The sequence below is a fragment of the Dasypus novemcinctus genome, chromosome 30 (assembly GCF_030445035.2).
Source record: "Dasypus novemcinctus isolate mDasNov1 chromosome 30, mDasNov1.1.hap2, whole genome shotgun sequence".
Classification (NCBI taxonomy): domain Eukaryota; kingdom Metazoa; phylum Chordata; class Mammalia; order Cingulata; family Dasypodidae; genus Dasypus; species Dasypus novemcinctus.
This window is the reverse complement of record NC_080702.1, coordinates 28154266-28180205: the sequence shown is the minus strand read 5'-3', so window position 1 is coordinate 28180205 and position 25940 is coordinate 28154266. Positions and strand designations below refer to the sequence as shown.

At 52.1% G+C, this 25940-nt stretch overlaps 1 protein-coding gene across 1 annotated transcript; it reads left to right on the top strand.

Annotated features, from left to right (window-relative positions):
* The first annotated feature begins 573 nt into the window (after positions 1 to 573).
* Positions 574 to 24281, top strand: LOC101442197 (lysosomal alpha-mannosidase-like). The gene is made up of 25 exons (XM_058290309.1): positions 574 to 738; positions 1130 to 1232; positions 1415 to 1588; positions 1933 to 2126; positions 2610 to 2742; positions 2845 to 2990; positions 3519 to 3635; positions 8217 to 8299; positions 8377 to 8497; positions 8575 to 8653; positions 8757 to 8866; positions 10602 to 10709; positions 11338 to 11454; positions 11818 to 12003; positions 12999 to 13096; positions 13179 to 13275; positions 18991 to 19109; positions 19200 to 19301; positions 19465 to 19552; positions 19726 to 19806; positions 20331 to 20564; positions 21787 to 21942; positions 22032 to 22134; positions 22413 to 22650; positions 22794 to 24281. Exons 1-25 carry the CDS (start codon positions 574 to 576, stop codon positions 22876 to 22878), a joined length of 3237 nt encoding a protein of 1078 aa, XP_058146292.1. The 3' UTR covers positions 22879 to 24281.
* Positions 24282 to 25940: the final 1659 nt, after the last annotated feature.

Sequence of the window (25940 nt, the reverse complement as noted above, 5' to 3'; positions counted from 1 at the left end):
ATACACCAGGCCAGGGCTCCAAGGAGTTTGGCTTTTTCTCTCAGCGAGATGGAAGTAGAAGGGATTAATTTCGGCTGCCTTTGAAGGCAGATCCCACTTCCTGCTGACATACGGGTCTGTCCCCAGATAGAACTGAGGCTCCAGTTCCGGGGGGCCACCCATCTGCAGATCTCGAAGGCTGACTGCGGAGAGAATTCTCGCCACTTGCCTCAAGACCCCGATGGACGCCCCATCCTTTCTACCTACCCACCTCCTAGGGTCCCTTCCCCTCTGTGCTCCCTAAGTTGCAGCTCTCTCCCCTGCCCCAACCCGGCCTGGGATGATGGGGCGCTCACCTGCCTCAGGTCCCAGAACACACTTCGGTAGCCGGGCATGCACGTGACTGTCACACGAGCAGGCTGCACTGCGCCTGCGCACCAGCCTCTCCAGCGGCTTGATCTCCTCCACGTGACCGCCAGGCCCCGCCCCTGCCCCGCCCCACCCGCCCGGATTGGCCAGCCTGACATGAAGGTGGGGCCTTTGTTTCGTCACAGCCACAACCGATAAGCAGGTGATGGTAGCAGCCTGGGAGCGATGGGCACCCACGGTCGTGATTCCAGGGACAACAGGGGTCTGGGCACAGAGGGGACCCCCAAGGTTGGGGCTGGGACCAACTCCGCTGTCTCCGGGCCTCAGATTCTCCCCTTCCTTCTCCTGCTTTGGCTCCTGGAGGCGTCTGGGGCTGCAGGTGGCTACCAGGTGTGAGGTGCCTGCAGGGAAAGTGCTGACAAGTGGGTGCAGGCCGGGGTGGGCCCGAGGGCACAGGTGCCCCGCAGAGCGAGCTTGTCTGTGCAGGGCGTGGAGGTGTGTTTGCTTTGTGTGTGCCTGCTGCACGGCTGTGCGTCTGTCGGCCTGAGGCTGTGATGTGTGTCTCCTTTGGGTGTCATCACAGGAGGGGGCCCAGCCTCACTGGCACATGGGCCAGGCACAGTGTTCCCACCTTTGAAATCCGGGCCCACTTGACTGATATTTGATAAGGTGCAAAAGGTACCCTCCTTCCCAGCCTCTGATCTTCCCCGGGGTAGAAGGTGGGTGGCTGGGGTAGGAAGGTGCCAAAGGCTGTGTGTGTGGGTTTGGGGACCCTGTGCAGACGTGTCCCGAGGTGCAGCCAGACATGCTCAACGTGCACCTGGTGGCCCACTCACACAATGACGTGGGCTGGCTCAAAACAGTGGACCAGTACTTTGAAGGCGGTGAGTAGAGAGTGGGCTCTGGGCCTCAAGCCTCCCAGGGGCACTGTGAGTCCCCTACAAAGGTCTGGGCCCAAATACTGGGGCCATGGGGTTTGGGATGCACCCAGCATTGGCTCTCTTTATGTGGCCACGTCTCTCTTGTGCCTTTACCATTTGTCTGCCATTGCCTGCCATGCACACAGACCCAATAAACTTGATTTCTGAGAGTGTGAAGGACATCCTGAACTCTGTGGTGCAAGCCCTTTTGGCCAAGCCCTCTCGACGCTTCATCTATGTGGAGATGGCCTTCTTCTCCCGTTGGTGGCACCAGCAGACTTCGGACATTCAGACGGCTGTGCAGAAGCTGGTGCAAGAAGGTGAGTCTGCTCCAAGGAAATTCAAAGAGAAATCCCAGTCTGGCTTCTATTTCTGCTCTACATCTGCTGTTCTCATGACATGTGCAGGCATGTTATAAGAACTTTCACATGCACTTGCATCGAGAACTTCTATGCATGCTGCAAAGCCCCACACCCACCAGTCTCTTGCCTTGGAAGGCTGCCACCCCAAGATAACTTAATCACCCTCTCCATCCCTGGCCCCAAGGGACTCAGGCTGTTCTCTCTCATCTTGGCTATTCTTGCAGGTCTTCTTGCCCCAATATCACCTGACACCTTTAGGCCCTAACCTGTGACCTGTCCCCCATCTTGTTTCTCCTGACCAGGGCGCCTAGAATTTGCCAACGGTGGCTGGGTGATGAATGACGAGGCCACCACCTACTATGGCGCTATTGTGGACCAGATGACGCTGGGGCTGCGCTTCCTGAAGGACACATTTGGCAGAGCTGGCCGCCCCCACGTGGCCTGGCACATCGACCCCTTTGGCCACTCGCGGGAGCAGGCCTCGCTCTTCGCCCAGGTGCCACCCCACCCCACCCTTGGCCCAACCCGCGCCAGGACACCTCACTGCATTCTGCCTTTGTCCCAGCCTCCCCTGTGCTCAGGCCATGCCTGCTCAACCTGATTCGAGCTGGGCCACCCCTCTGAGGTTCTGCCATGTTGTAACCAGATAGGGCCCTAACCCCCTTCCCTCCCTGGTTCTCGATTACCTGGTTTATTCTAATCCACTTCCACTTGGAACACCGGCTCCTGCACCCCCACCCCAAGCCCTGCATTTAGACTTGCTTTGCTCCTCATGTTGGGTCGTTACCCCCACTCTTCCCCTTTAATTCCGGGGTGCAAGGGGCTCTCTACTCTGCCTCTGGCCCATCTGCTTCCACTCTCCACTCTGGCCCATCCCACTCTGCCTCTACCTGGCCCCTCTCACACTTGCTGGGAGTAAATGGGAATTAGGTTCCGCCCCTCCCTGCTCTGTGCTCTGAACAGTCTCCCTTCTTCCCAGATGGGCTTCGACGGCTTGTTCTTGGGGCGCGTGGACTACCAGGACTTCCATGTACGACAGGAAGCAGCTGAGATGGAGCAGGTGTGGCGGGGCAGTGCCAGTCTGCAGGTCCCATCCGCTGACCTCTTCACCAGTGAGTCACCATTGCCCTAGGTGCAGAAGTGGGTGGTGTGCAGAGAGTCATGGACTCCAGAGCAACCCTTACCTCACTCCATGACCCATGGCCCATCCACAGGTGTCCTCCCTTCCCTCTACAACCCACCAGAGGGGCTATGCTGGGATATTCTGTGTGATGACCCAATCATAGTGGAGACCATTTCCAATCCCCACTACAACGCTCAGCAGGTGGTGACACACTTCCTGGATTTGGCCTACAAACAGGTACCTTTGACCCTCCCATGTCCATCATCAGGTACAGCTGACAGCAGTCTCTAAATCTCAGGTAGATAATATTACTCAATGGGCCTTCCCATGGCACAGGGGTCCCCTAAATGACTAGGAAAACAGTGGGAGGAAAATCACACTATCATGCCAATTCAAGATGAAAAACTGACAAGCCGAATGGTGAACAGGTGAGTATGTCCATGAGCCCAAAATGCACAGTAGGTGGAAGCCAGCCCAGGCAGCCTGGCCTGGTCGAGTTCATTCTTTGCATCATTATGCAGGCCCATCCCCTGGATCTGTGTGCATCCTTGATCAGAAGTGGGCAGCATCCTTCCCAGCCATGTTCAGGAGACTCCCTTTTGGTGGGCCCTTAGAAATGGAACAAATCTTTACATTTATTGTCCATATAGTCTCATACTTCAAACACAGTCCTCAAAACTGGGGCCACAGCTGTTGTTGGGTAGTGGGATGGTAGGAGACACCAAGGCGTTCTGGTCTAAGAAGATACCACCATTTTCCCTTCAGGCCAAATATTACCGCACCAACCACATAATCATGACAATGGGCTCAGATTTCCATTACAGACTTGCCGAAATGTGGTTCAGTAACCTGGACAAGCTCATCTGGTTGGTCAATGCAGAGGTGAGTGTGCCCTCCCCATTATGTGGAAGTGATTTTTCACTCTGATTAGATTTATTTTATTTTTTCCTTTTTTCTTTTTTAAATTTAATTGTCCTTTTTTACAAAAAGATACATTGAGATCTTTATTTCCACTAGTAAAGAGTTCAGTGAGAGTCCACAGTGTGTTGTAGCAGAGCTTGGCAAATATCACCACTGGGCACCCCTAATGAAATGCTTATAAGAGGCAAAGTTGGGGGTGGCCAAGTATTTGAGAATTTAGAACAGTTTGGTCAAACTAATGAGTGAGACTGCCTACCCCTCTTAATTGTTCTTGTAATTGGAGAAAGAAGGATGAGCTCTTAGGGCTTCAAATGCCCAGCTCAAGAGACATGTAAGTGACCCAGAATTTATTATACATGCCTTGAAAGAAATCCTTCCCTCCTGTCGTCTCCAAGTTGAGTTTAATGAAAACCAAACCCAGTATCTCATCCTGTGAATGGCTGAATTACAAGGTGAATTGAATTTTCAATCTCAGAGGGTGTTAAAGTAAGGGCATTGACTAGAAATTGTAATGGGGATATATGGGCAGATCCTGATGAAATTGTGTCCAATGCACTGTAATATTTTAAAAAATGAGGCCACCTCATGCACAAAACTGAATTTATTGCTTTCTTAAGTAGGGAGAAGCTAGGTTGATCAGGCACAGCTTTTTGGAGCATAGCAGACTCCCCATGTTATATTGGGTTTGGAGGACGAGTGTGTTCAGGGCAGGGCATACTTTCAGAAAAGGGACTGTGTTGACATTAGCTCTAGAATCCTTGGTGACTTGGAGAGGCTGATTGATTTCCTAAATCATGTCTCTGTGGCAAATTGTCCTCGGTTAGATAATTTAAAACAGGTTCTGATGGCCACTAGTTGCCTCGTCTATAGTAAAATAATTCCTGCTCTACAACTGTGGGAAGTTTTTCTCTTCAGCTCCATGTGCTAATCCCACAGTACCTGCACACATTCTCATCAAGCCCATTTTTGGATATGCAGGATTTTGTGTGTGTGGGGGGGTGTTTATGTACAGAATATTGGTAAATGTCCAATAAGCATGCCATAATGGCAGTTACATGGAAAAGTTGTTGTTCTTTCACATCTGCACGGAAGGCTGATCTCTCTCTAATCTAAAACACTCTAATGGTTTGAAACTGCATATACCCCAGAAAAACGTTCTAAAATTTAATCCATTACTGTGAGTGCAAACACATTGTAAGCAGGAATTTTTGATGAGGGTATTTCAGTTAAGGTGTGACCCTGAAGTAATCCTCTTACTGGAGTCCTTTATAAATGGGAGGAATACATAGAGGGAAGGAGTTACAGAAGCAAGAAGCAGAAAGCAACAAAACCTGAAAGAGAAAGGAGAGCCCAAGATATATCACCATGTGCCTGGCCATGTGGCAGAGGAATTAAGGATCACTGGCAGTCAGTCTTCAGGAAGAAAGCATTGCTTTGACAAAGCCTCGATTTGGACAATTTCCCCAACTATAGCTGTAAGAGAATAAAATTCCATTGCCTAAACCAAACCATGTTATGTTATTACTTTGGGCAGCCTAGGAAACTAAGCACACCCCTTCCCACCAAATCCATCTCAAGTGAAAATGAGCACCGTCATATAACAGAGCTGTTGTAAAATGTAATGATTTCACACATGCCAGGCATGGAGAACAATGCCTGGCATACAATGCCCAATAAGTGCCTGTGATTATCATTTGTTATTAATATTTCTGGCTGGACTCCTTGTACTCCTTCAAAGCCCCAGCAGTAATGTCCCGTCTTCCTGGAAGCCCTTCCTACCCTGTAGGCAAGGCCCTTACTCCCATGAATAGCTGTCTGATGTCACAACCAGGACAACAGGAATTAGATAAGGATCTGTTTGATGCCTCTCTCTGCCCCTCAGGTGGGAATTCCAAGAAGGCAGGGACTGACTCTGGTTAGTAATATGTCTACATCCTCAGCTTCCTGGAAAATTGTGAGAACGTAGGTTGGACAGACATCGTTCATGTTTGTGTCTATGGGTCTATGCCTGTGAGGGATGTTGGTGAGATGCATGTTATGTGTATGCAGGAGTGCAGAGTGTGTGTGCATGCATGGATAGCCTACAGTAGTCCTATTTGCATACCTTAATTTATGCAAATGTTTACTGAGTGCCTCTTGTGTGACATGCACTGAACAGAACAGGCAACATGGCTGCCCCTTGGAAGCAGATACAGTGTAAACATGCCCCGTGTATTTTATGAGGGTACCTGTGCTTTGCAGGACTCTAGATAGAAGTGTGCACCTGTGTCCCTGTGTATTTTGCATAAGTTGCACATGTACGCAAATCATGGCCACCTGAACCTAAGGGAGATTTTTTCTAAGAAATAAAAAATTATACCTCTGACTCCAGCACTTGATCAAAATTGTCTGCAGTAGTTTTTGCTGGAATGCTCATTCTGAATACATAGATTTGTTCTGACATACTCAATATATTAGGGAATGACCTGAGCAAAACTCAGATTTTGCATTTGCTTATGTGGAACTTCCTGCACAAGAAAGAGAAGAAAAACATAGCAATCTGTACCCAGCTGCACAGGAATACACAAAACACACACGTTGTGGTGGCTTAGAACAATGTACCCCAGAAAAACATGTACTTTAACTTAATCCATTAAATGGGACCTTTTGATGAGGTTTCTTCTGCTAAAATGTGGCACGGATGAAATCAGGATGGGTTTTAATCTAGTTACTGAAGGCCTTACGGGGAAGGTCACTAAGAGAGAGAAAGCCCCAGGGAGCTGCTAAAAGCTGGAAATCAACAGAACTAGGAAAGAAAGGAGAAGCCAGGAGACGCCGCCACGTGCATTGCCATGTGACAGAACAGCCCAGGACCAAGGATCACCAGCAGCCAGCCCCAGAATCCCACTGTCTTCTGGGAGAAATCATCGCCTTGATATTGCCTTGATGTTGGACTTCTCGCCTCAAACCGTGAGCCACTGAATTCCCATTTGTGTAAGCCCATTGCATGCATTTGCTTTGGCGGCCAGAAAACTATAACACCCCTTGACCAGCTACCTCAGATCACTATGTATGTACTCCTACAATGCTGTGTCTGCTATTCTTTTGCATTTGTGACTTTCTATACTTTTAAAAATAAATTTAAGGGAAGAGGATTTGGGAGGGCATCCCTATGGAAGGACCCAGGTTCGATCCCTGGGGCCTTCCGGTGAAAAAGATGAGCCTGTGTGATGAGCCAGTGCCTGTGCTAGTGAGACATGCAGCAAGATGATGACACATCAAAAGAGAGACAAGGCAAGTGTCAAGGTGAAGTGCGGCACAAACCAGGAACTGAGATGACACAATTGACAGGGAACCTCTCTACACATCAGAGTCCCCAGCATTGAATCCTAGAGAAAAGTAAGAAAAGAAGACAACACAGACAGCAAAAACAACAGGGTGGGGGGCAGGAGAGAATAAATAAATCTTTTAAAAATATTTAAAAGTCACTCAAATTTCCACACCCATGGAAGTGTTATATAAATGGACACACAGAGGAAGAGCCACACAGCAAATGAGGAGGCTGCCATTTGATTCTGCCACGTGAGTGAAAGGAGAACCTAGAGAGAGAGGACTCTAGGCTGGTCTACAGCTTCTGAAAGGCAGAGAATCCCTGAGAAGCTGAGAGAGGTCTTCAAGTCTGGAATCAACAGGGCACAGAGGCACAGAAAAAGGCCCCCAAGGGGCTGGACCATGGAGCAGCTCAATGCTGGAGACACAAGCCCTGCCATATGCCTGATCACCATGTGGCAGGATACCGGGATCACCTGTAGCTGACTTTAGTAAGAAAGCATCTCTAACCGTGCTTTGACTTGGAAGTTTCATGACCCTGGAACTGTAGGATTTTCCCCACAATAAACTTCCCATTATAAAAGCTAACCCATTTCTGGTGCTTTGCAGCAGCAGCCCTGTGGCAAACCAAGACAGGTAGTAATAAGCAAAGAGCATTTAATCATATTTATTGTTGAAATCTACATAGTCACCATCCAATGTAAGTGAGCATTCTAGATTTGATCTGAAGCTAAAGTTTTCAGTAGGTTTATCTGTATCAGTTTCTTCCCACCAGGAAGCATGGAAAACGTCTATTATATTTTTGAAGCTCATTATGATTTTATTGCCCCTTTTATCTTTTCAGCTCTAGGGGCTGTGGAATATTTAACTATACTCTTAAATAAGAACCATATTCTCAAGGTTACTCCTGCAACAATTCAATGTATTCTCTTCATATTTATATATCGTGTGCGCTAATTTCCTATTTTTGCTGACTTATATTTTTGTCCTTAAACAGAAATATTTTATAGAATTTTGCATATAAGTTCTAATATATTGTATTTCAGGATTTCTTTGAAGGATGGTGATAGCGTCCCTCTGTCAAATTTTAATTATTACATTGGGCATTGGCTTTCAGCCAAAATAAAAAACTCCTAATTGTTTATGGGATGTGAGATGGTGCGCTCGCGGTCTGGGCATGTGTGAGCCCCCCCAGATGCTCCCGAGGGCTCACCCCCCACTCCTTCCCCACAGCAGGCCAAGGGCAGCCGCGTCCACGTGCTCTACTCCACCCCCGCCTGTTACCTCTGGCAGCTGCACAAGGCCAACCTCACCTGGTACCTGGGGGCACCGGGAGGCTGGGGGGTGGGGGGGTCCCCGGGCTGTGGCCGGCCCTCAACGCCCCCGCCCCCAGGTCGGTGAAGGAGGACGACTTCTTCCCCTACGCCGACGGCCCCCGGGCCTTCTGGACCGGCTACTTCTCCAGCCGGCCGGCCCTCAAACGCTACGAGCGCCGCAGCTACAACTTCCTGCAGGTGCGGGGGCGCCCGGCTGTGGGGGCGGCCCCGGGGGTCCCGCGCAGACCCGCCGCCCCAACACGCCCCCTGCCCAGGTGTGCAGCCAGCTGGAGGCGCTGGCGGGCCCGGCGGCCAACGAGGGACCCTACGGCAGCGGAGACAGCGCGCCCCTCGGTAGGCGACCCCAGGCGGGCCCCCGGCCCCCTCCGCCGACGCGGGCCCCGGGGGTCGGGCGGGGTGTCCCGCGGAGACCCCGGAGGCTGCCGGTCGCCCGCAGGGGAGGCCATGGCCGTGCTGCAGCACCACGACGCCGTCAGCGGCACCTCCAGGCAGCAGGTGGCGGACGACTACGCGCGCCAGCTCGCCGCGGGCTGGGGGCCCTGCGAGGTGCGGGGCGGGGCCTGCGGGGCGCGGGGGCGGGGCCTGCGGGGGGCGGGGGCGGGGCCTGCGAGGTGTGTGGGGCGGGTCCTGCGAGGTGCGGGGGCGGGTCCTGCGAGGTGCGGGGCGGGGCCTGCGGGGTGCGGGGCGGGGCCTGCGGGGTGCGGGGGCGGGGCCTGCGGGGTGCGGGGGCGGGGGCCTGCGAGGTGCGGGGCGGGGCCTGCGGGGTGCGGGGCGGGGCCTGCGAGGTGTGGGGCGGGGCCTGCGGGGTGCGGGCGCGGGGCCTGCGAGGTGCGCGGGGCGGGGCCTGCGAGGTGCGGGGCGGGGCCTGCGCGGCGGAGGCGGGGCCTGCGAGGTGCGGGGGCGGGGCCTGCGAGGTGCGGGGGCGGGGCCTGGGTGGCGGGGCCTGCGTGAGGAGGGCCCTGCGGTGGGCGGGGCTTGGGGAGGCCGAAGCTTGATTGAGGTGAATGGGGAGAGAGGAGCCTGGGAACTGCGGGGCGGGGCCTACGAGGTGCGGGGGCGGGGCCTGGGCGGGGCCTGCGAGGTGCGTGGGGCTGGGCCTGGGAGGTGCGCGGGGCGGGGCCTGCGAGGTGCGCGGGGCGGGGCCTGCGAGGTGCGGGGCGGGGCCTGCGTGGCGGAGGCGGGGCCTGCGAGGTGCGGGGGCGGGGCCTGCGGGGTGCGGGGCGGGGCCTGCGAGGTGCGGGGCGGGGCCTGCGGGGTGCGGGCGCGGGGCCTGCGAGGTGCGCGGGGCTGGGCCTGCGAGGTGCGGGGCGGGGCCTGCGCGGCGGAGGCGGGGCCTGCGAGGTGCGGGGGCGGGGCCTGCGAGGTGCGGGGGCGGGGCCTGGGTGGCGGGGCCTGCGTGAGGAGGGCCCTGCGGTGGGCGGGGCTTGGGGAGGCCGAAGCTTGATTGAGGTGAATGGGGAGAGAGGAGCCTGGGAACTGCGGGGCGGGGCCTACGAGGTGCGGGGGCGGGGCCTGGGCGGGGCCTGCGAGGTGCGTGGGGCTGGGCCTGGGAGGTGCGCGGGGCGGGGCCTGCGAGGTGCGCGAGGCGGGGCCTGCGAGGTGTGGGGCGGGGCCTGCGAGGTGCGGGGCGGGGCCTGGGCGGGGCCTACGAGGTGCGTGGGGCTGGGCCTGGGAGGTGCGTGGGGCGGGGCCTGCGAGGTGTGGGGCGGGGCCTGCGGTGTGCGTGGGGCGGGGCCAGGGGCGCCTGGGAGGTGCGCGGGGCTGGGCCTGCGAGGTGCGCGGGGCGGGGCCTGCGAGGTGTGGGGCGGGGCCTGCGGTGTGCGGGGGGCGGGGCCAGGGGCGCCTGGGAGGTGCGCGGGGCTGGGCCTGCGAGGTGCGCGGGGCGGGGCCTGCGAGGTGTGGGGCGGGGCCTGCGGTGTGCGGGGGGCGGGGCCAGGGGCGCCTGGGAGGTGCGCGGGGCTGGGCCTGCGAGGTGCGCGGGGCGGGGCCTGGGCAGGGCCTAAGAGTATGGGGGCGGGGCGGGGCCTCGGAGGTGCGCGTGGGCGGTGAACTGGAGGGGCGGGTCCTGCGCCGTGAGTGGGGCGGGGCCTGGGGGCGGGACCTGGGGCGGGTCTTCGAGGGGCGCGTCTTTCGGGGGCCGCGGCCTGTGAGGGGCGCGCGCGGGGCTAGGGCAGCGGGAAGGGGTGGGGCAGGGCGGGAGGCGCAGCTGCGTGGGCGAGGCCTGGAGGGAGGGCGGAGGGGGGCGGCTCACAGAGGGGGTTCGCGCTCGCCCTCCCCGCAGGTGCTCCTGAGCAACGCGCTGGCCCGGCTCAGCGGCTCCGAGGAGACCTTCACGTTCTGCCGCGAACTCAACGTCAGCGCCTGCGCGCTCAGCCAGACGGCGAAGCGCGTGCGCGGGCCCGGGGGGCGGGGCCTGGTCGCCAGTGGGCGTGGTTCGGGGCGCGGCCTAAACCAGGCCGGGAGGGGAGGGGATTGGAGTGGGCGGGGCTTCGACAGGGCGTGGATTAGACCACAGGGGCGGGGCTAGGTAGAGAGAAGGAACGTTTGTAACGCAGGGAGCCGAGGTGACAGGGAGCATCGCGTGGGATTGGGCTGAGTAACCCCAAGAGTGCGTGGAAAGGGATGGGGACTGTGTCATTTACAGCTAGGGAGACCAGGAGGGGCGGGGTCTCTTCAGAAACAGGTAGGAGTCCTGGTAGGTAGGAGGTAGGTAGGCGTCCTGGTAGGAAGACCACGTGAACAGGATCACATGTGGACAGAAATTGGGCAAAGCAGATTGCTGTGGCCCGGGGGTCAAGGAACCTTGACAACCTGGAACGGGGGTGCAGGTGAGGATGACCTGGGACAGGGCTCAGGCCAAGGGAGCCTCACCGCTGTGCTCAGGTGGGCCTGTGCACACCTGGGCAGGGCCTGAACGCCCCAGGACGGGTCAGTCCTGCCAGCCTGGCGCGAGGCCGTGGTGGGGCAGGCGGGGGAGGCAAGGCCTGCCCTGGCTGACATCCACCCCAACACCCCAGTTCCGAGTCTTCGTCTACAACCCCCTGGGCCGCCAGGTGCAGTGGATGCTGCGGCTGCCAGTCAGCAAAGGCAGTTTCTTGGTGCTGGACGCTAGTGGAGAGGCTGTGCCCAGCGAGGTGCGCCGTCCCTCGCCTCTCCCGCCCAGAAACATCTACGCCTGTGAATATCTCCCACCCGTGGATTTCACCGCCCCCCAAGATGTCCTGCAGGCTGGGTCCCATCGTAAATCTTTTTTCTATGACAGTCTCCCCACCTGCAGCTCCTGCTATCACCCCTTCCCCTTCTCTCACTCCCCCCTATCAGTTTCTGCCCCATCAGTGGATCTCCCTCTTGCACCCTAGAATCGTTCCACCTTTGCCTCATCTATGGCAGTCTCCCCACCTGGAGCAATGTCTTCCCTAGCCTGGCCTTGCCCCAGAGTGTGGGTGTCTGTAGAGCAGCAGAACTCTCCCTCAGTTTCCCTCCCTCTGCGGCATCAGGTTGTCGACCTTCCCAACATCGACGGTAGGGGGCGACCCCCTGAGCTGCTGTTCCCAGCCAAAGCACCTGCCCTGGGCATCAACATCTACTCTGTGACCCGAGTCCCTGAGCCAACCCCGCAGGCCAGCTCTTCTCAGTCCAGCCCACCTGTGTCACAATCTCCTGAGCTGGCCATTGAAAATGAGGTGGGGTCCCAATTTCTAGCCTCCCCCCCCCCCCCCCCGTGACGCTTCTGAAGTCCATGGCGACCCAGGAGTGAGAAAGGGTCCTAGAGGGGAGCCAGGCAAGTAAGGGATCAGTGATGTCATGATGGCATTGTGTGCTCTGGAGAAATATGAGGGCAGGGTTGTGTGTCGTCAGGGCAGGCAGGTGGCGGTGATGGGCCAGGGGCAGGGAAGTCCTCACCAAGGAGGGGACATTCAAGCAGAGACTTGAAAGAGGTGGGCGACGTGAGTGTCTGCAGCGAGAGCATGAGACAGGTCTGCCAAAGTGCTCCACCCTTTGTAGAAAAGCTTTCGGACGTGAGAGGGGTAAGTCGGCTGGCCAGGGAAGAAGTGACAGCAATAGTCAGGCTTTGGTGCTAAGGGATGGCACGGCTAGCGGTAGCCACAGGGATAGTAAAGCAGGTCCACACACTGGAAGGACTTTTTAAAAACATCTTTTTAGATTAGAGAAGTTATAGGTTTACAGAGGAAAATCATGCAGATATTAGAGTTCCCACATACCACAGTATTATTACCACTTTGCGTTAGTGTGGTAACTTTGTTAACATTAGATGAAAGAATATTATTAAAATTGTAGTATTAAATAGAGTCCATAGCTAACATTGGGGTTCACTGTGTAGGTTTTACAGTCCAATAGTTTCTTTCTAGTAACATTTTTATGTTCTAGTAACATTTAAACAATCTAAAATTGCCCCTTTAACCACATTCAGATCTACGATTCAGTGCTGTTAATCACATTCACAATGTTGTGCTACCACCACCACTATCCATCATCAAAAACGTGTGGAAGGAATTTGAAGGAAGAACCAACAACTTACCAAAGGATTGGGTGTAGAGAGTGAGAAAAAGGGAATAGTTACAGGCGACACCAGGCATTTGTCCTGAGCACATAGAAGGACAGGCTGCCACCCCTGAGACACACATCCTCAGCCTCATCTGCCCCCCTCTCTCTCCAGCACCTCCGGGCTGAGTTCGACGCCCAAAATGGGCTCTTGAAAAAGATTGAGAACCGGGACCAGAAGCTTCAGTTGTCCATCCAACAGGCCTTTTATGGGTGAGACGTGGCCACCGTGTCCAGGAGAGCTCTGGGAGCTGAGCTGGTCCTGACCCACTCCTCTTGCCCACCAATGCTTCAGGTATATAGCCAGCAATTACTCAGGAGTCTACATCTTCAAGCCTGAGTATTCAACTCCAGTTCCAGTGAATCTCTCACCCAAGACCCACCTGGTGAAGGTTCGGAGCTAGGGACGGTGAGGCGGGTGGCACAGGGGATGCTGGCATTGGAAGGGAGACCACGCATGGTTGTGGGAACCCCTGGACTGGTTGTGTCCTGGTGCTAGGTGGCCTGAGGACCTACATTGCACACTGAGGCGGGTTTAAGACCTGTGGAATTGTCGGTTCCGGGTTGTACCCTGGGGTTATGGAATGTTAGCTTTGGTAACACACTTTGGGGCTTTCACTTATGCTGTAGATATAAGGATTTAAGCTCACACTGGAAAGCAGACAACTCACATTTCTAGCTAGGAATGGGGGGATCGTGCCTGAATTGGAGTTTACACCAAGGACTCCCCGTGGTGCCATAGTTGCACCTTGATTGGAGTTTGGAAGGGTCTTACCAAGACTGGACATTGGTGAGTTTTGCATCTAGAGTAGAAACCATGGTTCCAATTCTGATTCTGTATTTGAAAGGACACAACAGGTCGGGAACCTGAAAAGTAACACATGGCCAGGCATTGACATTTCCTCTTGTAGTGGGAATGAGGCAGGTGTTGATAAAACTCACAATGCATCTGCTTTAGAGCATCACGTTTGACATGAATGTTTGGAAATTTGCCCTTAAGGTGTGTTTCTGTAGTGTACGCCTGGGTCACTGTATTATGGTACTGTTTTAGCTACTGCCCCAGAGCCATACAAAACAGTGTTGCCTTATACAAGACAGAAGGTTATGTCTCAAATTCATGGGGCATGAGATAGAGTTCTCAGAGTATTGTCTCATGATTGAGGAGAATTTTCCTGGACAAAAGGCTGCTCTGGTTCTGCCTAACAACATTTAGAAGCAAACCTAAAAGTATCCATTTCCAAGTAACTGAAAGGTCTCCCAGGCTCAAGGTAAAAACTTTTGAAAGAATATGAAAAGAATTCAGTATCCAAAGCATGAAATTCTCAATGTCTGGCATTCAATAAAAATTTCCAAGCATAGAGAGAAACACTAACATACAACCCATAGTGAGGAGCAAAAAGTCATGCAGAATGATAGTACAGTAGGCATGGGCATTAGAAACAGGTATTATAACTGCATTCAGTGTATTCAGAAACCTTGAATAAAGAGTCGGCATTTTAAGTAAGGACACAGAACGCCAAAAAAGAGATACAAATCAAACTACGAAAGATGCAATCAGCGATGTCTGGGATGAAAAATACACTGAATAGATAAAACAGATCAGATGCTGCATAGGAAAGATGAGGTGAGCTTGAACACCTCGCAGTAGTAACTATCCAGAATGAAAAGTCCAGAGGGAAAAAAAAGATGACTGAAAAAATGAACAGAGCATCAGGGAGCTTTGGGACAACTTGAAATAGCATCATATTCCTAAAATTGTACTCTTCAAAAGAGGAAAGCAGGGAAAAAAAAACCCCATTTCGTTGAAAAATGTCCCAAAATTTCCAAATTGAATGAAAATGAGAAATAAGACATTCAAAACCTCAACAAACCACAAACTCAAGATTCAAGAAAAATCATAATCTGATTGCTTAAAAACATGGATAAGGGAAAAATTCATAAAAAGTAACCAGAGATTAAGTACATGTTACAGAGAACCAAAGAAGATTGGCAGCATATTTCTCATAAGAAACAATGCAAGCCAAAAGAGAATGAAGCAACATCCATAAAGAAGTGAAAGAATTAAAATATCAACCGTGAATCCTATACCACCAAAAGACATGTATCTAAAACAGGGTTCTTAAACTTTTTTGTTCCACGGACCCCTTCGCCAGTCAGGAGAAAACCATGGACCCCTTCTCAGAATGTAGCAGCAGATAGTTTTATGACCCTCAACACTGGCACGTCTTATAATTAAATTTTAGGATTATTCCAAAGTTTATGGACCCCCTGAAATCTTTCTGTGGATCTCCTGGGGGTCCCTGGGCCCCTGGTAAAGAACCCCTGTTCTAAAAGGAACAAAAATAACGACTTTGTTCAGACAAAATAGAATTTGGAAGAATTTATAAATCAGCTCACTTGCTGCACATGAATGTCAAAGGAATCCCTCAGGCAGGAGAAAGATGATACCAGATAGAAATCTGGATATACAGAAAGAATGAAGGATGCCAAAAATGATACTTGAGTAATTTTAAAAGACACATTATTATTTAAATCTTTTTCAAAGATAATTGACTCTGATAGAATCCTAGTGGCAGACTAAGAAGTTCTACTCACTCTTTCTACAAAATAAACAATGAAAGAGCTGGACAAATATATTGGTCTTAACCAGTTTGTAACCCTAGCATGTGCTCAGACATTAGAAACAACATGGGATTGCCAGACAAAGGGAGAAACTGCTGAGCTTTCAAATGCAGTGAGTGCATGCATGAGCCAGCAACCGGCTCCCATTCTGCAGCCACAGGTGTGGTGTAGGCAGTGGAAATGGCAACCCCATGCAGCAAGTGTCAGAACAGACGGAGAAAACTCTGTCTTCCTCAAAATTGGGGTCACAAGTTGAGGTTGGTCTGGTGGATTGCTGAGCAATGTGCTTGTGGCTTCCAGCTTCCCTTCAGCATCTATTCGGAGACCAAAACAAGTTTTTCCCTTTTTCCTTTTCTTCTTTCTCTCTCTTGCTGTCTTTTTTTTTTTCCTTTTCTTTCTTTTTATTTTTTTTTATTTTTTATTTTTTTTGATGTAGATCCCTGAGGGGCCAGCTCAAATGCTACGCAGTGTTCAGGAAAGGAGGCATAAGAAAGCCATAAGATACAAAAACCAATTAGCAGGGCAGCAGATGTAGCTCAAGTGGTTGAGCTCCTGCTTCCCATGTATGAGGTCCCAGGTTGAATCCCTTGTACCTCCTAAATACAAAAACAAACGAATGAAAAATCCAACTCTCACTAGGAAGTGGAGATAAAGCTCAGTGGTTGGGTGCCTGCTTCCCATGTACGAGGTTCTGGGTTCAATCACTGGTACTTCCTAAACAAACAAACAAACAAACAGACAAAAAAAACCCATTAGCAACATGGAAGTAGTAATCTTGCTTTGTAAGTAATTACCTTAAGTATATGGATGAAATTCTACAGTCTATTCAAGTCTTTAGCCCATTTTGATTGTCTTTTTATTGTTGAATTGTAGGATTTCTTTCTTTTTTTCTCTTTATATTTTTTTAAATGGTACATTAAGAAAATATGAGGTCCCCATATACCCTACACCCCCCTCACCCCACTCCTCCCACATCAACAACCTCTTTCATCATCTTGTACCATTCATTGCATTTGGTGAATACCTTTTGGAGCACTGCTGCACCGCATGGATAATGCTTTACATTGTAGTTTACACTCTCCTGTAGTCCAACCAGTGGGCCATGGCAGGACATACAATGTCCAGCATCTGTCCCTGCAGTACCACCCAGGACCACTCCAAGTCCTGAAAATGCCCCCACATCATATCTCTTCTTCCCTTTCCCTACTCTCAGCACTACCATGGCCACTTTCTCCACATCAATGCTACAATTTCATCCATTACTAATCACAATAGTTCCATAGTAGAATATCAGTAAGTCCACTCTAATTCATACTCTATTCCTCCATCCTGTGGACCCTGGGAAAGTTATGTCCACTCCACCGCTATATCAAGAGGGGATTAAATTCCACATGGATGATGGATGCAATTCTACTTGCAGTTGTAGGCACTCTTGGCTCCCCGTTGTGGTTCTTGACCTACTTCACCTCCCTGTTAGCTGGCCAGGGTAAGTCCAATAAACCAGAGAGTAGGAGTAGTAAGTCTGCTGAGGCTCAGGGCCTGGCTGTCACTTGGACAGTCCAGAGATTCAGGTCTCCTGAGTGTACGCCAACCCCAGCACCAACCATAGGTTCAGTAAAAGCGACAGAAGAGGCATGTATAGAAAGGTCATATCTGAGTCCAGCTCCATCACACTCAGGAACACCAACTCCAAAGTAGGGCCAACTGACATGCCCCTGAACTCCAGAGCCTTCTGCCATGGCCATAGAACCTGTGGGTCTCTGTAGCCCTCAGGAGAACCAGTACCTGGGCTTGTATCTACTTTGGCAGTCTCTGGGACCCTGCTAAGGCATGCATAAGCGTGACCCCTCTGATGACCTCCTGACTCTTTTTTCCAGACTCATAGCCATATAAACTCATTTGTCCTTTCCATTTCCCCCTTTTATTCAATGTCAAAAAGCAGTTTTTAACACCTGATATTACATGTATGCTGAGATATTCTGCTGGTCTGAGTTGACCCTTTTATTCAGGCTCTTTTTCTAGTTACATCAGCAGCTGGTTCTTGGTAGTAAAATCCCTCAGTGCTGGGGAGGCTCATCCCTGGGAGTCATGTCCCACGCTGGGGAGAAGGTCATGCATTTCCATGCTGAGTTGGCTTAGAGAGTGGCTCAGGAGATTCCACCTCATACTGGATGGCTGTGTGTTGCAGTACATAGTTCCTAAGGCACTGACAATTGTTTTACAAACTGGTTCTTCATTGTACAGCTGTGTACAGGATTACATTTCCCCATCTTTACCAACCTTTGATATGGTCAGTCTATATAAGTTTATGATTCCAAATAGATGTGAAATTTATCTCATTAAGTTTTAAATTTACATTTACCTAACAAATAATGATGTTGAGCATCATTTCATTTCTATTGATTTCATTCACCAGGGGTAAATATTCTTTGGCAAAATAGTAATTACATTGTTCCATATTATTAATTATTAAGAATTCTTTACCTATTCTGGATATGAATACTTCATCAGATATGTGGATTATAAATATTTTCTCCCAATTTATGGCTACTCTTTAAATATTTCTAAGCAGTCTCCTTATAAAAGCACAAGTTCTTAATTTTAGGGAAATTGAATTTCTCAAAATTTTATGGGTCCTGTATTTTTTTTTTCATATCTACAAAATCCTTACCAACCCAAGGTCAAAATAATTTTGACCCATATTTCCTTTGAGAAGTTTTAGACTTATAGGGTAAACCTATGATCCACTAGCTCTGTGAAATATTTTGAGTTAATTTTTTAGATGGCATGAGGCATAGACCCAAGTTCTCAATTTTTGTATGTGTATATATACCCTATTATATGGCATTCTTTGTTGAAAAGGCAGAATCTTCTACTGAATCATGTGTTTTTGTCAAAAATCACATGATAGCTGTGTTGGTAACATTTAAAAGAAAATAAAGAAGAAAAATAAAATAAAATAATGAATGAATTTCAAAACAGTGATGTTGAGTGAGAGCCTAGCAACAGTATAAGATGTATCATTCCCTTTATGTAAATTTTAGTAAATGGAAAAACTGAAATGACAGAGCAGATAAGGAGTTGCTGAGGAACAGGCTGCTGGAGGATGGGGCAGGATTACTGGGAATTAGGAGGTAATTTCAGGGTCTGATATATATGTACACATATGCACATATACACATACATATATTCAGGCTTTTACATGTTGTACACTATATATTGTAATTTATTGTGTATCATTTTGACTTAATTAAGCATAAACATACTCATTCCTGTAGGCAATTGGAAATTGTGATAAGTGGGGCAAGGGAGCAAAGCCTGGGTTGGAAAGAGATGGGAGGGGCCCCTTGATGGCATAGAGGGAAGAGTGTTGGTTAATGGTCTTGATCACAAGGTGAGTCTTTGTGGGGTCCACATCTGAGACGGAACCTAGTGGGGTTCAGATTATGGCTACTCCAGCCCCACCCCACCTCCTGTGCCCACAGACACCCTTGGTCCAGGAGGTGCACCAGAACTTCTCACCCTGGTGCTCCCAGGTGGTCCGCCTGTACCCAGGACAGAGGCACCTGGAGTTGGAGTGGACGGTGGGACCGATACCCATGGAGTGAGTGGGCACAGGCTGGGAAGACAAGGGGGCCAGGGGCGGGGTAGGGCTTAGGGGAGGCTTACCTTCCTGCCCTCCCATCTCTTACAGTGTTGGCTGGGGGAAGGAGATCATCAGTCGGTTTGACACGAGGCTGAAGACAAAGGGACGTTTCTACACAGACAGCAATGGCCGGGAGATCCTGGAGAGGAGGTGGGGATGGATGGGTGGGGACCTTGGGGGCAGGGGGTGGCCTATGGGAGACGGGCCTAGAGAACAGCAGGGGCACGGATGGGCCATGTAAGTGTTGAAGGAAGGAGGTGGGCCAGAGGGCTCCAGCCCCCCGACCTGACACATCTGCCTCCCATCGGCCCAGGCGCAATTACCGGCCCACCTGGAAGCTGAACCAGACTCACAGTGTGGCAGGAAACTACTACCCGGTCAACACCCGCATCTACATCACGGTACCCTGCAGACCCCACGCCTGGCCCTCCACCAAGCATTCCACCCTCCCCTTGCCCACCCTGGGATGAGCCCCTCGTGCTGAGTGAACGCCCACACCTCCACCTCCCCTGTTTGCTGCCTGTGTGCTGGGGCGGGCACAGGGGGCCGCCCCTGACCGTGGCCCCTACCCCAGGACGGGAAGGTGCAGCTGACGGTGCTGACCGACCGCTCTCAGGGGGGCAGCAGCCTGCGGGACGGCTCCCTGGAGCTCATGGTGAGTGGCCAGAGCCCGTCCACGCCCGGGTCCTCCTGCCAGACTGTCACCTGGTCCCCTTCCCCAGGTGGCCTGTGGTGGGTGATCTCCTCCCACTCAGGCACTGCCCTTGGGCCCATGTCCCGTTCCCACTCTGCTCTCCTGGTCAGGCCTTGACCCTCTTTCTGTCCCACTTGCCTCCCAGACGCAGCCCACGAGAGGTGGAGGGGGCCTAAGACCCTTGGCCAAGCCCTCTGAGACCACCTGCAGGCCCACGCCAGTTCCTTTCTCTAGGTCACTGTCTCTTCCTTGCCCAGGGCCTGTCCAGGACCTTTGTCCAGTCGGGGTCCTCCCTGTCCACATCCCTTTTCCTTCACCTGACTCCTGTTTGGTCCTGTTCTCCCACCAGCTGTTTCCATCCCTCACCTCCAGGTCTCCCCCAGGTCCCTCCCTCAATCTCCCTACCCACGACACCCACACGTACATGACCTCACTGGTCACGGCCTTCCCCGGCTCACACCCCTTCCCTGCCTGATCTTCCCCAGGTGCACCGGAGGGGCATCACAGACGATGAGCGAGGTGTATTTGAGCCGTTGCTGGAATCGGGCGCGGACTGGCAGGGGCCGGGGCTGTGGGTGCGCGGCCGCCACCTGGTGCTGCTGGACAAGGCCGAGGCCGCGGCCGCCGGGCACCGGCTGCAGGCGGAGCGGGAGGTGCTGGCGCCGCAGGTGGTGCTGGCCGCGGACCGCGGAGCCCCTTCCAGCCAGCCCCGCAGCGACGTCCGAGGCCAAACGGTGATGGATTCGGTGCAGAGTGGGGGCGGGGAGGTTGGAGGTGGGGAAGGGGCTTGAGGACAGGGAGGGGGGCTGGGGAGGGGCCCCACCTCCAGCCCAGGTAAGGACAGGGCGAGAAATAGGTGGACGGGGACCTTGCCCTTCCTTGTCCGTCAAGCTCCACCTCTGTCCCGTCCTCCTACGCGGGCTGACCGGCTCCCAGGCTGGCACCTTCACGTTTCTTGGGAAGGTGGACCAGTGCTCAGAACCCTCTTGCTCAGCCCCGCCCCCTGCATTCGGCTTAGCCCCGCCCCTCAACACAACCTTTAAGCCCTGCCCTCGTGTCCATGCCCCGCCCACACTTGAGCCCCGCCCGCTCGGCCAAGGCTCTCCCCATCCGAGCCCCGCCCCTTCCCTAGGTAAGCCCCGCCCCTTAGGCCCGCCTCCTGCGCTTGGCTCAGCCCCTGCCCCTCAATGCTGACTTTAAGCCCCGGCCTTCAGTCCGAGCCCCGCCCACTCAGAGAGGACCCTATCTGAGCCCCGCCTATGGGGGGATAGCTCAGCCCCGCCCCTTCTGGTCAAGCCACGCCCTCCCACGTGCGGCACGCCCACCCGGCCCCAGGCTCAGCCTCGCCCTTCCCACCTGAGCTCATCCCTGTCTCAGGCCCGCCCTTCCACCTTAGCCCTGCCCCTCCTGGCTCAGCCCCGCCCTCTGGGTCAAGCCCCGCCCTCCCACGTGTGGCACGCCCACCGGCCCAGGCTCAACCCCGCCCTCTGGGTCAAGCCCCGCCCTCCCACGTGTGGCACGCCCACCGGCCCCAGGCTCAGCCCCGCCCTCTGGGTCAAGCCCCACCCTCCCACGTGTGGCACGCCCACTGGCCCCAGGCTCAGCCCCGCCCTCTGGGTCAAGCCCCGCCCTCCCACGTGTGGCACGCCCGCCAGGCCCAGGCTCAGCCCCGCCCTCTGGGTCAAGCCCCACCCTCCCACGTGTGGCACGCCCGCCGGCCCCAGGCTCAGCCCCGCCCTCTGGGTCAAGCCACGCCCTCCCACGTGTGGCACGCCCACTGGCCCAGGCTCAGCCCCGCCCTCTGGATCAAGCCACGCCCTCCCACGTGTGGCACGCCCGCCGGCCCCAGGCTCAGCCCCGCCCTCTGGGTCAAGCCACGCCCTCCCACGTGTGGCACGCCCGCCGGCCCCAGGCTCAGCCCCGCCCCTCCGGTCCCTGCAGTTCTATGCGCTGCGCAGGGAGCTGCCGCCCTCCGTGCACCTGCTCACGCTGGCCCGCTGGGACTCGCGGACCCTGCTGCTGCGCCTCGAGCACCAGTTCGCCCTTGGGGAGGACTCGGGCCGCAACCTGAGCTCGCCCGTGACCTTGGACTTGCGGGTGAGCAGAGGTGGAAGGGGACAGAGAGGGGGAGCGGGGAAACCCGGCTCTGCTCTGCCCATTCTCACCTGGCCCACCCACGGCCGCAGTACCTGTTCTCCACCTTCACCATCACTCACCTGCGGGAGACCACGCTGGCTGCCAACCAGCCCCGGAGGGCCGCGTCCAGGCTCCAGTGGAACACGAACACGGGTGGGAGCCTGCCCCGGGGACGGCAGAAGCTTGGAGGAGGGAGGCGATGGAGATACCCAGGGCAGGGGCGTATGGTCTGAGTGCGGTGTTCCGGGTGGGGAAGGCTTGATGGTTTCCTGTCCAGGCCCCAGCAACAGGGCTGAGGTTCCGAGGTGGAATGGCTCCCCGGGGGACTTTGAGCAGGAGATGATGTGCAGGCTTGAGGGAGGCATTCCCGTGGGATGAGGCAGAGGAAGGTGGGTGCTGCCTTCACTCCTCATCTCCCCTTGCAACCCCAGGCTCTGCCGTCCACACCCCGGCCCCCTCACTGCATCCTGCAGCCATCACACTGCAACCCATGGAGATCCGCACTTTCCTGGCCTCTGTCCGATGGAAGAATGCCCGGGCTTTTCAGAAAACCACTTTAAGGGCTGGAGCACCAACCGCCATGGACAGGGAGAAACACTGGCTCCTCCTTCTCTTCCTCCTCCTTCTGTTGCAAACCAGAGCCATTAAAATGCCACCCACCCGTCTCAGGTAGGAGTGACTAAGCGTGTGGTTTCTCTTTGGGCTGGATTTTCTAACTCAGAAATGACATCGGCACCTCTGCAGACTCTGCACCTGCTCACCAGCATCCTACCCTGTTCCCTTATCTACTTCTCTCTCCTCCATCCACCCAGGCCCTGCCCAAGCTGCCTTGAGAATCTGCCCAGAGTGGCTCACAGGGCTGACCCCACGTCATCTGAGAGGAGCACACCCAGATAATAGGGGTGAGGACTCAAATGCTGCTCAAAGTGGCGGCATTCCCCAATCGAGATGGCAAAGCGAGATGCTGCAAGGTTCCATACCAACAGGAACTTTGAACAACCAGCAAGAAAGGACAGAAACATTTTTTTCTCAAAACTGCAGAAGAAAAGGACAGAGTAGGAGGACGAGCCCTGAGTCAAAAAAAAGTTTACTTAAAAGCAGTAGACTCTTGTGGTGTCCTGGCTCACCCCATCCTCGCCCCTCAGCCACTCATCACTGAGCCTGTGAGGACTCCCAGGGCAGATCCCTGGTCGGGATTCAGGAGGGAGCAGCATAACTCTGGAGCACATGTTGGAGGTGTATGTGTCCTGCACAAATCTGTCTGCTGGTAGCCCATCCCTGAACTTGTCTCTTGAGTACAATGTAGCTCACAGAGCTCTCCTGCAGAACTCAAATCCTGCTGCCTGGGGCAAAGGATTGCTGGCTGTAGGATGCACTATGCAGTGCCTGGACCATGAGAACACTGTTTTCCAGGGGGAAAGGAACATTCCTGTCCACGTAAATGAGGAATTTCTTAGACCACATACACATGCCCTGACATGAGGCATGCACACAAAGGACCAGCTCATGTACTTTGACCTGGAGCTATTCTATAAACTCTTGGTATGCATAAACCCTGAAGGAGAGCACTGACACAAGTCAATCTGCAAAGTCTGAGAATGGTATTACTTTTTTCTTTCTTTTCTTTTGTTAACCCCTGGCATTCAAGGAAAGTACTGTCCTAACACTACTTTTGTGCAAACTTAAGGAACAGACAGCTCAGAGTCTAAATTCCAGCAATAACATGCTAAAATATCAAAATGTTTAGGTTTCAACAAAAAATTACAAAACATACCTAAAAACAGGAAGTGGTGTCCTAGGAAAGAGAAAATTAAAGCAATAGAAACCACCAGTGAAGACAAGTAAGACCTGGGACATACCACACAAATACTTTTTTTTTTAATGGTCCTAAATATGTTCAAAGAGCTAAAGTCAAACATGGGCAAAGAACTAAGGAATATCAGGAAAACTGTAGGGAAGCAGATGTGGCTCAAGTGCTTGGGCTCCCATCTTCCATATAGGAGGTCCAGGGTTTGTTTCCCAGGGCCTGAGCAGAGAGTTGGCCCACATGGGTTACTGGCACATGCAAGAGTGCTGGCCTGTGCAGGAGTGCTGGCCCACATGGAGAGCTAGCATAAGAAGATGATGCAACAAAAAGAGACACAGAGGACAGACAATAAGAGACACAGCCAACCAGGGAGCTGAGTTGATGCAATGCCTCTCTCCCACTCCAGAAGGTTCCAGAATCAGTTCCCAGTGCCGCCTGTAGAAAAGAAAAGCAGAAGCAGAAGAACACACAGTGAATGGACACAGTAAACATTGAGTGCAAAAAATGGGGGGGGGGAGGGGGAATAAATAAATAAATTTAAAAAATTATAAATGAACACAAATAGTTGTAAATTATGATACGGAAACAGAGCTAAAGACCACAGTAACACATTTAAAATTCTTAAAGAGATACCAAAGCAGATTGGAGCTGTAGAACAAAGGATCAGTGAACATGAAAATAATTGAAGTCTTCTGGTCTAATAAGCAGAAAGATGAAAGAATGAAGAAAAGTGAACAGAGACTGAGGAAACTATGAGACACCATCAAGTATACCAATATATGTATTATAGGAATCCCAGAAGAAGAAAAAGAAAGAAGTGGAGAAAATAGTCAAAGAAATAATGGTGAAAACTTCCCAAATATAATGCAAGACACGAATATATACATCCATGACAATCAATGCCAAGCAAAATAGCCAAAGAGACCCATACCATGGCATATTATAATCAAACTGTTGAATGCCAAAGACAAAGAATTCTGCAAGCTTCAAGAAAGAAGAAATGTGTCATGTGCAACAGGGCCTCAATAAGATTAAGTGCCAATTTCTCATTGGAATCCATGTAGGCAAGAAGGCAGTGGAATGAGATATTTAAGTGCAGAAAGCAAAAACTTGACAACCAAGAATTGAATATCTGGAAAAATTGTCTTAAAAATGAAACAGAAGGAATTGGATGTGGCTAAAGGGATTGGGCTTCTGCCTGCCATATGGGAGTTCCCATGTTCAGTTCCCCTGAGGGAAAAGGAGGTACAATATGTGAGCATTTTTTGGGACTTAGAGTACTCCTGAATGATATTGCAGGGACAGAAGCAGGACATTCTATATCCTGCCATAACCCACTGAATGGACTGGGAGAGAGTGTAAACTACAATGTAAACTACAATCCATGTGGTGTAGCAGTGCTCCAAAATGTATTTGTCAAATGCAGTGAAAGTGCCATAGTTGTTGATGTGGTAAGATTGGGGGGTGGGATGAGGAGTGGGGGTATGTGAAAATGTCTTGTATTTTTAGTGTAGCATTTTATGTGATCTATGTATCTTTAAAGAAGATAATAAAAAATAAACACAATTTTAAAATATTTGTTAATTGTATTCAACAACACATCAAATGAATTATACACCATCACCAAGTGGGTTTCATCCCTGGAATGCAAGGATAGTTCAACATAAGAAAATCAACCAATATAATTCACCACATAAACAGATAGAAAAAAATCACATGATCACATCTATAGATGCATTTGACAAAATATAGCACCCTTTCCTGAAAAAAAAAAACACTGCAAAAGATAGGAATAGAAGGAAACTTTCTGAACATGATAAAGGGTATATATGAAAAACCCACTGCTAACATCATATACAATGGTAAAATCCTAAAAGTTTTCCCTCTAAGATAGGAAACAACACAAGGATGCCCACTATCATGCTCCTATTTACCATTGTGTTAGAAGTACTTGCTTGAACACTGAGGCAAGAAAAAGATATAAAATCATCCAAATTTGAAAGGAAGAACTCAAAATTTCACTATTTGCAGATGATATGATCCTATACATAGAAAGCCTGAGAAACCTACAACAAAGCTTCTAGAACTTATAAATGTATTCAATAACGTCAGGTTATAAGATCAATGTGCAAAAATCACTAGCATTTCTGTA